This window comes from Hyperolius riggenbachi, chromosome 3, assembly GCF_040937935.1.
Source record: "Hyperolius riggenbachi isolate aHypRig1 chromosome 3, aHypRig1.pri, whole genome shotgun sequence".
In the NCBI taxonomy this organism is placed as follows: Eukaryota; Metazoa; Chordata; class Amphibia; order Anura; family Hyperoliidae; genus Hyperolius; species Hyperolius riggenbachi.
The window spans coordinates 398,663,421-398,676,514 of record NC_090648.1 but is presented as its reverse complement, the minus strand read 5'-3'; the positions used below and the strand labels follow the sequence as shown (position 1 = coordinate 398,676,514).

The window sequence follows — 13,094 nt, the reverse complement described above, 5'->3', positions numbered from 1 at the left end:
GCCTCCATCTGCCTATGTTGGCAAGAATATTCCGATACAAAAGGTAAATTATATGTCTTATTCCCTTCCACCCTCCCTGCTTTTAACAGCTTCCCCCTATCCTTCTTCCCCACTTCTATCACCTCTTCATACAAATCTTCCTCCTTATACCCTTTTTCTACGAATCTCTCCACCAACTTTTGTGATTGTGCCATGATTGACCTATCTAGCAGAGGTCAATACGTCCGGTGAGTGTGATATTTATCGGGTGTTTATGGTGGAGGCCACTGCGGAGAACACTGCAACAATTTAAGTGATCTGGAGGTTTTATGGAATGATGTGCGCTGAGCAGGAAATATAGTGACTTTGAGAGACTTACCTAGGTCTGGTGAAAGCGCACTCAATGAACTTCTCCATTTAATAGCTATAGCGCTTTGAAATTTATACAATTATAGATACCACATGTGTGACACTTTTTTTGCTGCCTAACTGCGCAAAGGGGCCCAAAGTCCAATGAGCACTTTTAGGCTTTACAGGGGTGCTCACAATTTAGCCCCCACCCCCCCCCCCCCAGAATGACAGGGCAGTACAATTACCCCACAAGTGACCCAATTTTGGAAAGTAGACACCCCAAGGTATTCACTGAGGGGCATGGTGAGTCCGTGGCAGATTTTATTTTTTATTTTTTTTTGTCACAATTTAGCAGAAATGGAAACACTTTATTAAAAAAATTGTCACAATGTGTCATTTTCTGCTAACTTGTGACAAAAAATAAAATATGTTATGAACTCACCATGCCCCTCAGCAAATACCTTGGGGTGTCTTCTTTCCAAAATGGAGTCATTTGGGGGTATTTTTACTATTCTGGCATTCTAACACCTCAAGAAACATGACACAGGTGCTCAGAAAAGTCAGAGCTGCTTTAAACTGCGCAAATTCACTTTTTTGTACCATAGTTTGTAAACGCTATAAGTTTTACCCAAACCAATAAATATACACTTATTGGATTTTTTTTTTTATCAAAGACATGTAGCACAATAAATTTGGACAAAAACTTGTGTAGAAATATTACTTTATTTGAAAAATGTTACCACAGAACGTTGAAAATATCATTTTTTGACAAAATTCCTGTCTTTTTTTTATGAATATAATAAAAACTAAAAATTGCAGCAGCAATTAAATAGCACCAAAAGAAAGCTGTGTTAGTGAGAAGAAAAGGAGGTAAAATTCATTTGAGTGGTAAGTTGTATGACTGAGCAATAAACCGTTATAGCTGCAGTGGTCTGAATTGTAAAAAATGGCCTGGTCTTTAGACGGGGTTTAGCACTGCAGTCCTCAAGTGGTTAATATAGCAGAGCTGTATCTCCCTCAGTATCCCTCCACGGCTTTCCACTCTTCTCCATACACTGCACTTATCACCCCCATAGCACCTATCCAGGGCTCCAGGGTGCCAATGTAGGTGGGGGCAATGGGTGCAGTGCTCAGGGAGAAGAATGGAAAGCCGTGGAGGGAGACGGAGGGAGGCGCAGAGCTCGAAGCATCTTTGAATTTCGCTCCAAGGCTCTCCCCTTATGGGTGTGCCTTGGAGCCAAATTCAAAGTTGCTTTAAGCTCTGCTATACTTAGTTTAGCAGAGCTCTGCGGTGTGTGGCGGCGGGTACGCGGAGATCTCCAATCAACGTAACAAGGTCACAAGATTAGAGGATATTGGCGCGGGAACATTTTTTTGGTTAATTAAGAATATTAAAATACGTCTCTCATTGTTGTGTTTTTATTAAATGTAACCCTTTGTGGAAATGGGTTACATTTAAAAGGGGGCACATCTGGCTATCTGAATGGAGTAAGGGGGCACATATAGCTATCTAAATAACTTTTGACTCTACCCATGACCATGACCACATTCTGATGTGTGACCAAGACCATTTTGTCCAGAGGGGGGTGCTGAAAACCCTAGCTACGCCTCTGGGTTCATGGTGGCATCTGGGAGTCCCCTTTAAGAAGGGGACCTCCATCATGCCTTCCCCCCCCCCCCAGGACTCAGGAGAAATTAGTATAGGGGTATAAAGTACCCCTGTACTTTATACCCCTATACTCATTTCTCCTGAGTCCTGGGGGGGTGGGCATGATGTAGGTCCCCTTCTTAAAGGGGACTCCCAGATGCCACCATGAACCCAGAGGCGTAGCTAGGGTTTTCAGCACCCCCCTCTGGACAAAATGGTCTTGATCACACATCAGAATGTGGTCATGGTCATGGGTAGAGTCAAAAGTTATTTAGATAGCTATATGTGCCCCCTTACTCCATTCAGATAGCCAGATGTGCCCCCCTTTAAATAGCAAAATGTGTGCCCCTTTAGATAGCCAGATGTGCTCCCTTTAGATAGCCTTATGCTGCTGTTGTTAATGCTTCTGCAGAGGGAGAGAGAGAAGCAGGGGCACTTTGTGCAGCCAGTGAGCCACCTCTGAGGCACGTGGGGGTGCAATGGCCGTACTGAGCACCCTCAAAGTGCTGCTCCCGGGGACATATGTTTCACCTTGCCCACCCAAAGCTACTCCTCTGCATGAACCCTCCCCCCCCCGGGAGTCATCGCCCCCACCTACTCCTAGGGCACAGGAGGTGGGGAAGAGCCACTTGTGCATGGATTGGACAAGAGCTCCAGGAGGGAAGCTTGGCCGCCCCTCCCCCTGGAGCTCCTCATATTATGGACAATGCAGGCTGGTATAGCTCAGGGTGCGAAGCCCCACTCAGCCGGGGCTCCGCATTCTAACGATCCGAGCCGGCACGGGGGACAAGAGGTTAAAGAGGCTCAGGAGGGGGGCCCCACATCATTTTTTGTTTTCAATTTCCCACACTCTGAACATTATTACATACTTTTTGAAACTTTCTTAATGGGGTCGACAACTTCCGGGGGATGTTCAAGGTGGCATCTGGGATGCCCACTACCCTTCCCAGGAGAAATGAGGAGTACCCCTTACCCAGTTCCAGAAAGGGTTAAGTGAAATAAAAACACTGCCATGAGAAAAATCCTTTATTATTCGTAATTAACCAGAAATCCTTACCCGTACCTTTAAGAAAATGTTTCCACGCCAATATCCTCTAATTTTGCGACCTTCTTTAACTTAATTGAAGATCTTCGTGCACCGCTGCCACACACACCGCTCCCACCACCACCAGGTTTTTTTTCTTTGGTGATTCTTGTAGAGGCCAAGAATATTTAGGTGAGAAGCAGGGAGAGTCCGGGAGGCTAATGGTGCAGTATCGTCAGGTATAGGGAGGATAAAATTATACAGATGTATAGTCACAAAGATGGGTTGCAGTTCCTGCAACCACCGTATTATTATTATTATTTATTTATAAAGCGCCAACATATTCCGTGGCGCTGTACAATATAAGAAAACAAACAAGGGATACACAATGATATACATCAAATATGAACACTGATACAAAATACAGCACTGCTGATTACAATTTGATTTAACATGATGACTAAAATGTATAAATGTCTAACAGTGTGCAAGCAATTAAATTAATAACAGTCCATGACACAAAAGGATGAGAGCACTGCCCTTGCGAGCTTACAATCTAAAGGAATGGGGTGGAAACAAGAGGTGGGGATGTATACAGTATATGTACAGGCAGTGCGCAATTAGGTTATTTAGTGGGTGCATGGCCTAAGCTACAGAATATGCTTGTCGGAAAAGGTGGGTTTTGAGGGAGCGTTTAAAAATTTCAAAGGTGGGAGAGTGGCGAATGTGTTGTGGAAGGGCATTCCAGAGGAGGGGTGAGGCACGTGAGAAGTCTTGTACACGTGAATGTGAGGAGGTAATTGTAGAAGAGGATAGAAGAAGCTCGTGTGCAGATCTGAGATTGCGGTTGGGTTGGTATCTGCAGACTAGTGAGGAGATGTACAGGGGAGAGAGATTGTGGAGAGCTTTGTAGGTTAGGGTTAAGAGTTTGAACTGAATCCTCTCATTAATTGGTAGCCAGTGATGAGCTTGACAGAGAGGGTCAGCAGAGGAAGAGCGAGAGGAGAGATGAATGAGTCGAGCAGCAGAGTTCAGTACAGAATTGAGCGGTGTTAGTCGGTTAGTTGGAAGTCCACCGAGCAATATATTGAAATATCCCAATCGAGATATAATAAGAGCATGTACTAACATTTTGGTTGTACTAACATGTACTAACATTTACTAACATGTACTAACATTTTGGACCGTATAGGCCTTCAGGGAATTAACCATACCTGCTCGGTATTCAACGTCATACTGGATACTGGAGGGTCGCTCTCCTGTAGTATCAGTAGCAGAAAAACTGCAAAGCTATTACCTCCAAATCAGGTCTGACTGGTAATGGGTAGGATGGAGGTGCCCAATGTGCGTTCTATTTTAGTAATTTAAATCTAAAAAATAAAAAAAGAGAGGTAATTGCTTTTTTTTTTTTTAAACTGGCACTAAATTCCTACATTTCACAAAAGTTATTGCGAATGAGAAACTCCCAGCTTAGCTAGTCACTAGTGCAGAAAAGTGGTATACAAAATCTAGCATTCATATGTCTGGATATATTATGTTGCTGACATTTCATTATTGCCAGTAAGTTATAATGAAGAAATACATTCTACATTATGTTCTCATGTAATTTAAGGAGGTATTTGAATCACTGTATATGCACTGTTTTCCAGGTTCGTATGGAATGGCCAACAGATTTAGCTATCAACCCAATGGATAATTCGCTTTATGTCTTAGAGAACAATGTTATTTTGCGCATAACAGAAAACCATCAAGTGAGCATCATAGCTGGACGTCCAATGCATTGTCAAGTACCTGGCATAGACTACTCATTGAGCAAACTGGCTATTCATTCTGCATTAGAGTCTGCCAGTGCCATAGCTATTTCTCATACAGGGATCCTTTATATTGCAGAAACCAATGAAAAGAAAATTAACAGAATACGACAAGTGACAACAAATGGTGAAATCTCTCTCTTAGCTGGTGCAGCTTCTGACTGCAACTGCAAAGATGATGTTAACTGCAATTGCTATGTAGGAGATGATGGCTTTGCAACGGATGCATTTCTGAACTCACCCTCATCCTTGGCTGTAGCACCTGATGGCACAGTGTACATTGCTGACCTTGGAAATATTCGAATAAGAGCTGTTGTTCAAAACAAACCTGTTCTCACTTCATTCAATCAGTATGAAGTTGCATCCCCGGGAGAACAAGAATTATATATTTTTAATACCAATGGTATTCATCAGTACACTCAGAGCTTAGTTACAGGGGAATACCTGTACAATTTCACTTACAATACTGACAATGACTTGATAGAACTTACTGACAATAGTGGCAACTGTATTAAAATCCGCAGGGATTCTAATGGAATTCCACGACATTTTCTAATGCCAGATAATCAGATTATAACTTTGTCACTTGGTACTAATGGAGGACTAAAGATGGTTGCCACACAAAATCTGGAGTTATCTTTGATGACATACAATGGAAATACTGGTCTCTTAGCAACAAAAAGTGATGAGACGGGCTGGACAATGTTTTACGAGTAAGTACCTAAGTGAAAAACATGTTTGTATACAACCTGTTTATGTCTTTGTTGGATATTGAACAATGTTAGACAAAAATGCTCTTACCCTGATTCAAAAACTTTCTGCCTTAATTTGTGGCTAACTCTAAAACAGGGGTCAGGAACATTTTTGGCCAGAAATGCCTCATGTTTTAAAATGAGAAAAAGAGAGAACACCAAGAGCCCAATATAGTGTAGTATGTACTGGTAAGGTATAATTGATAGAGTAATAATATTAATTTAATACTCACAAACCAGGGTTACCAAGTAGGCAACCACTGTCAAAGCAGGTGGGGAGATTGTCCTGACCCCACTCAGGATTAAAAAGTCGCTCTCTGTAGTTGAAGAAGGAAGGGTACAACCCTCCACCAAGGGTGGACTTGATGTAGATAATAGGATAACAGAGGCGCCAATAGGATAAAAAACACTAAAAGAACTTAAAAACCCATCTTGGTAATAGAGGAGGCAGTGGTGGACTCACCCCCTCCAAGCAGAACACACGACTGTGGATTTTCAGTCAAAACAATTTTATTGGATATTCCAAATAAAGTGCAACGCGTTTCACGGGATACAAACCCGCTTCATCAGGCAATAACAGATAGGAGTAAACAGCATCTGCCAGTATCATCAACACTCTGTCAGAGGCGCTCAGTGTTGATGATACTGGCAGATGCTGTTTACTCCTATCTGTTATTGCCTGATGAAGCGGGTTTGTATCCCGTGAAACGCGTTGCACTTTATTTGGAGTATCCAATAAAATTGTTTTGACTGAAAATCCACAGTCGTGTGTTCTGCTTGGAGGGGGTGAGTCCACCACTGCCTCCTCTATTACCAAGATGGGTTTTTAAGTTCTTTTAGTGTTTTTTATCCTATTGGCGCCTCTGTTATCCTATTATCTTCATGTTTTAAAATGTAATTCTGTGAGAACCATACAATATGTTTCAAACTGGGACATTGTGCATGTGCAGCAGAGGGCCATGTTGCCCTGTTGCCATGGTGATGTGTACACAGTTGATCCGGCGGGCAGCGGAAGTGTCAGACACGTCTACATCTTCTCTTGGGTTTCAGCAACATCAGCAATTGAGAGCCAGAGAGGAGAAATACCAACTAACAGCTTGTACAATTAGCTAGCTGACTTGGGTGTTGATTCACATTGTAGGATGAGATCCCTGCACTTTGGCCCAATAGGCAGCCTATTAGGCCAATCAAAGTACGGGGATCTCTTCCTACAAAGTCACTGGACCTGACAGGGTCCAGAGTGGGACAATAGGAGCAGCCATTCGTTTTGGGGTACCGTGAGTAAGTTAGTAGTGCATGCTAAAGCAGTAGCGTGCCTACTTTGAAAATTTTACTTGCGCTATCACACCAAGCTGTGCTGCTTGAGCAGTGTAGCTTAGTGAATCAACCCCTACTGATTTGTATGTGAGCCAGATGTAGCCATCAAAAGAGCCACATCTGACTCCCGAGCCATAGGTTCCCTACTCCTGCTCTAAAAGATTCAAACACTAAGCTTCAGGTATGCAAAATCTTCTTCAGGGCTCTTTTACACTGCATGTGATTCCAGTGTGATTCTGATTTTGATGCAATTTTAAACAGTCCTGCATGTTGCAGTGGCATAACTACAATTCATGGGGTCCCCCATTCAAACTTTGATGAGGCCCCTAATGTTCACACCCCTTCCCTTGCCTCCTCTTGGTGCCCATCTTACAAGGGTCATAAAAAAGTGTGGCCATCATGATTATAACACCCATGACAAGTGAAGCCACAAAAAAATACCCTGTGTCGGAGTAAGGGAAGGTTAGTAGTTGGGGCCCCTTACGGCTCTGGGCCCCTTAGCGGATGCAGCGGCATCTCCCATGCTTTTTCTTGTGTTGTTAGCATGCAGTGAAAATGACAAAAAAGAATCACAAATTGGATTCTAATGGTGACCATACATGGTACAATTTTTTCATCCAATCTTACCATTTCTATGTAGTATAAGGGTAAATTGAGTGAATATACTGAAAGGATAATTTAGGTAATTCCCTTATATTACATGGAAATGGTAGGATTGGATGAAAATATTGTACCATGTATGGCCACCATTAAATTGCTATTTGCAGTGTAAAAGAAGCCTCAGACCCTTGTCCTGTGTTCTTAACAAAGTTTTAGCAAACACAATACATTTTCACATCAGAACACAACATGTCTTGCCCTAATAAAGTGTCATTATGATATATTAAATACAACTGAACGTAAAAATTGTATATGTTTGCTAATCACTGAATTATAAAGATATTAAGGGCTCTTTCACATCTGAGCCCGTTCTCTATGTTTTAACGCAAAGTCAAAACTCTGCATTAACAAGGTAAAATGAAAGTCCATAGACTTTCATTTTACCTTTTACATCCAACATTTTGGTTTTGGTGCATTGCAGTTCGACGCACCTGGGAGCTTCTTATCATCGGGAGCTGGCGTTTTCCTGTCGGGTGAATTAATTACTACCGCCGCTGATTGTGTCGCACTGCTGCATCCCGAAGACATGCCGCAGGGCATATAACGCGTGCAGGAGAACGGGTCCTTCGCACGTTCTAGATGTGAAAGAGCCCTTACAACAACAACAACAAATAGTTTTCTGTCATACTGTCCCTATCGTTTTATTTTTTTTTTAACTCTTTTTATTGAACAATGCAATTTAAGAATAACATTACATCCATATTGATCACACAATGAACAATAGAATACAAATTTCCTCTCCATAATAGGGGTGAGCAGATGTCCAAATGCATAACAAAGAAAAACATTAAGTAATTAAGTAATATTAAGAAGTAATATTATCCCAAATATTCGGCAATACTGTAGAGGAGGCTTTTCAAAATCAAAAATTGCATATACAAGAGTTCCCAAAACAGTATTTAACACTATAAACACTTACATAGTTATTTGGGTTGAAAAAAGACTTACGTCCATCGAGTTCAACCAGAGAACAAAGTACAACACCAACCTGCTCCCTCACATATCCCTGTTGATCCAGAGGAAGGCGAAAAACTCTTGCAAGGCATGGTCCAATTAGCCCCAAAAGGGAAAAAAATTCCTTCCCGACTCCAGATGGCAATCAGATAAAATCCCTGGATCAACATCACTGGACATTACCTAGTAATTGTAGCCATGGATGTCTTTCAACGCAAGGAAAGCATCTAAGCCCCCTTTAAATGCAGGTATAGAATTTGTCATAACGACTTCCTGTGGCAATGCATTCCACATCTTAATCACTCTTACTGTAAATAACCCTTTCCTAAATAAATGGCTAAAACGTTTTTCCTCCATGCGCAGATCATGTCCTCTAGTCTTTTGAGAAGGCCTAGGGACAAAAAGCTCATCCGCCAAGCTTTTATATTGCCCTCTGATGCATTTATACATGTTAATTAGAACCCCTCTAAGGAGTCTTTTCTCTAGACAAAATAAACCTAGTTTATCTAACCTTACTTAGTAAGTGAAACAAAATAGCAGCGCAGAAAGGGAAAAATGCTGCTAGAGGCAGGCTGGCTTCACAGCCCAATTCAGGATAAGTATATGTCTAGAGTACCTCAGTGCAGTGGATATAGAGTATACCCACGTAAAACAGGATAGCCACAGTACCTGTTACTGAAGTTTCCCACCTCTGGAAATAAACGGGGTGTGCTTCAAAGATGTCACGTCTTGCTGTAATCCCGACAAACCAAGGTGCGGCTGGCAGTTACTAAATAACGCCGGATCCGCTCCGTAAGTATAGTGAAGAGGTCACGCTGGACGGGTCTCCGGCTCTCCTGGTCATGTGATCCATGCTCTTTCCGGTTATGCGCTCCACAGGTGTCCCTTGCATGAAAAGGGCAACGCCGCAGTGTGGCTGCAGAGGGAATAGAAAGACAATAGTGCACACCGTGGGGGCAAACAGACCAGGCTCAGGAATCCACTTACTGGGTATAAACTTGTTTAATAGCATATATTGTAAAGTAGTACAGACTAACCAGCAAGCTCATGGTGACCCAGAACTCATTGGAGTGTGTAAGGGACTACAATGGTCCTAAAAGCCCCCTTACTAAGATGTTAAGAAAAACAAAAGTTTGTATCCTAAAACAGAAAGAATTTGCGATAATTCAGGTTGGAGTGAGCTCGAGATGTCTCCCAGAGCACCACTGCTGAATATATGCAAATTAACCATTGTACCCTTAGAAGCTAAACACACCTCCAGAACTGCTGGAATGCAATGATGTGTCAGCTTGTTAATATGTACAGAGCCATAATAATCCAACATGCATACAGACTGTTTCGGATTGTTTGATCCTCATCAGTGCACGGCATGGATTAATTTGGCTCTATGGAGTAGGGCTTGTAAATCCGAGAGGCACAGACTAACCAGCAAGCTCATGGTGACCCAGAACTCATTGGAGTGTGTAAGGGACTACAATGGTCCTAAAAGCCCCCTTTATATATTCAGCAGTGGTGCTCTGGGAGACATCTTGAGCTCACTCCAACCTGAATTATCGCAAATTCTTTCTGTTTTAGGAAAGCAAACTTTTGTTTTTCATTGCAAAGTAGTAGTAGGCTACTTTACAATATATGCTATTAAACAAGTTTATACCCAGTAAGTGGATTCCTGCGCCTGGTCTGTTTGCCCCCACGGTGTGCACTATTGTCTTTCTATTCCCTCTGCAGCCACACTGCGGCATTGCCCTTTTCATGCAAGGGACGCCTGTGGAGCGCATAACCGGAAAGAGCGTGGATCACATGACCAGGAGAGCCGGAGACCCGTCCAGCGTGACCTCTTCACTACACTTACGGAGCGGATCCGGTGTTATTTAGTAACTGCCAGCCGCACCTTGGTTTGTCGGGATTACAGCAAGACGTGACATCTTTGAAGCACACCCCGTTTATTTCCAGAGGTGGGAAACTTCAGTAACAGGTACTGTGGCTATCCTGTTTTACGTGGGTGTACTCTATATCCACTGCGCTGAGGTACTCTAGACATATACTTACTTGGTAAGTGAGACAGCAAAGGAAAAGAGGCTCACAATATATATATATATATATATATATCTATATATATATATATATATATATAAAACACTTTAAAATAAATAAAATAAAGAAGGCTGAGGTGGCTTACCTCATAGACGACAAATTCACCTAATTAAGGACGTTTAATGGATAATTAAGCACAGGCAACGCGTTTCGTGGGACTATGCCCACTTCCTCAGGCCAATCAAAAGTGCCTACAGATATTAAAGAGAGGCGCTCAGTGCCCCATATATATATATATATATATATATATATATATATATATATATATATATATATATACATACACACATGTAACATATAATATATAATGACATCATAAAAATAAAATCACATCAAAAAATATAATCAAAAGCACAATTCATTACTTAAAAATTCACACTAGTATAATATATTATACTGTAATTAGGTAGAGTTCTAAAGTACTTAAAATAATGGTCTCTGACTGTAACTGTAATGCAGCCCGAGATAAATATCTCAATGAGAATAGAGTTTATTAACGCCTCACAATGTGTCACAAAATGTAACTTATTAGCCAATCATTAATTTAAAAAATTGTGCTGTTTGACCTAAAAACATTTGAGTAGCTGTACCTTTAAATTTGTGTAGCTGTACCTTTAATTTTTTTATATTATTACATATTAGCTAAGGTGCTAAGTTCTAGGTTATAGATATACTAGGTAGTGTTGGAAAAAATAATAAAATAGAGTGTAATCTACAGATTTTGCAGAACACTGTCATCTGAAACAAGAAGGACATATTTGTTATAGAAAAAATAAGAGCATGAGATATGTCGGAAAAGCGCTTCTAGCGCTATAAACATACGTAACCTAGTGTGAGAACAAGCTTAATGGAGGTTATAGAGAGAATAAAAGCATGAAAAGAGTAGTGCTGTAAAGTATCTATATATGAACAATTGACATTGATTTTACTTGGGAAGCGCTTGTAGCACTGTGGATAAATACAGGTAGCAATAGGCATTGTGAGGAGCATCAAATTATGCTGTCAGGAGGAAGCGCTAATACCGCTACAGGCTTATGCATATGCTCACAGCGCTATTATCGCTTCCTGACAGCACAATTTGGTGCTCCTAACAATGCCTATTGCTACTTGCATTTATCCACAGTCTTTTCTATAACAAATATGTCCTTCTTGTTTCAGATGACAGTGTTCTGCAAAATCTGTAGATTACGCTCTATTTTATTATTTTTTCCAACACTACCTAGTATATCTATAACCGAGAACTTAACACTTTAGCTAATCTATATATATAAAATCGGATGTATGTATGTGTGTGTGTGTGTGTGTGTGTGTGTATGTGCCGCGATCACGCCAAAACGCCTTGACCGATTTGAACGAAACTTGGTATACAGATCCCTTACTACCTGGGGTGATATGTTCTGGGGGTTTCGCGGCCCCCCTGCACACGTGGGTGGAGCTACAAACAGCCAATCAGATTTCACCCATTCAAGTCAATGGAAAAAATGTAAAAGGCTGCCATTCTCACAGTAATCAAGCCAGAGTCCCCACACTTGGCACAGTTGGTCACTTGGTGACCGAGGTTACAAATCCAGGAAAAGTGGGCGGAGCATAAAACAGCCAATCAAATTTAAGCCTTTCATTTTAAATGGGAAAATGTAAACCGCAGCCATTCTTAGACTATTAATCGCAGGGTTATCAAACTTGCCACAGTTGGTCACTGGGTGAATGCTATTAAAATTCAAGAAAGTGGGTGGAGCCTACAACAGCCAATCAAAATTCACCTATTGATTTTCAACTGGAATATTTAAACTGCTGCCATTCTTACACTGTTAATGGCAGTTTCTTCCAAGTGCCCGAGAGCACTCACAGTGGCTATAATGCAAGAAGGTGTGCCAAGGTCCCCACCCCAGTACCAAGGGGTCACAGCATAGATTCTCACCAAAGGAACGGCACCACTCAATGTATTTAGTAGCTCTTTATTACTTTATTGGCATCGATATGATAGCAACGACAGACGCTGTTTTGGCCCCCATGGGCCTTTATCAAGTTGCACAGGATCATCAAATGACAACATCCAAACTGCACATATATATATCCTCAAGAGCAATTACCCATGAATCCTCCATCAGCCAATCACCAACACACTATAGCAGAGGACCTGATGGGAGACTCATGTTAAAAATACACCGACAATGAAAACACAGAATTCAAATTTAAATCTCACCAATAAGATATCAAAGGGAGTTCCCACAGTAACATATAACTGCTAAAACGGTTCCTAACAGGCAAAGTGATGTCATGATCACATGACACATCACATGCCTAAATCAGCTGATCTTTACCAAAACGGAGTGCATCACGTACAAAAAGCTGCATCGCCGCAATGAAGCGCAACGCGTAAAAAACGCCGCTTAGCCGCAATAAAGCACAACACGTAAAAAACGCGGCTTAACCGCAACGAAGCACAACGCGTAAAAAACGCCAAATCGCCGCAATGAAGCGTAACGCGTACAGAACGCCACGTCGCC

The 13,094-nt window shown here is 41.6% G+C and overlaps 1 protein-coding gene across 6 annotated transcripts in view; it reads left to right on the top strand.

Annotated features, from left to right (window-relative positions):
* Positions 1-13,094, top strand: part of TENM2 (teneurin transmembrane protein 2) — a 4,210,084-nt gene that overhangs the window by 3,395,622 nt on the left and 801,368 nt on the right. For all 6 annotated transcript variants that reach the window (XM_068277420.1, XM_068277423.1, XM_068277418.1 and 3 more), the window contains one exon: positions 4,652-5,526. In XM_068277420.1, coding sequence (XP_068133521.1) covers positions 4,652-5,526 — 875 coding nt within the window. The remainder of the gene's footprint in view (positions 1-4,651; positions 5,527-13,094) is intronic.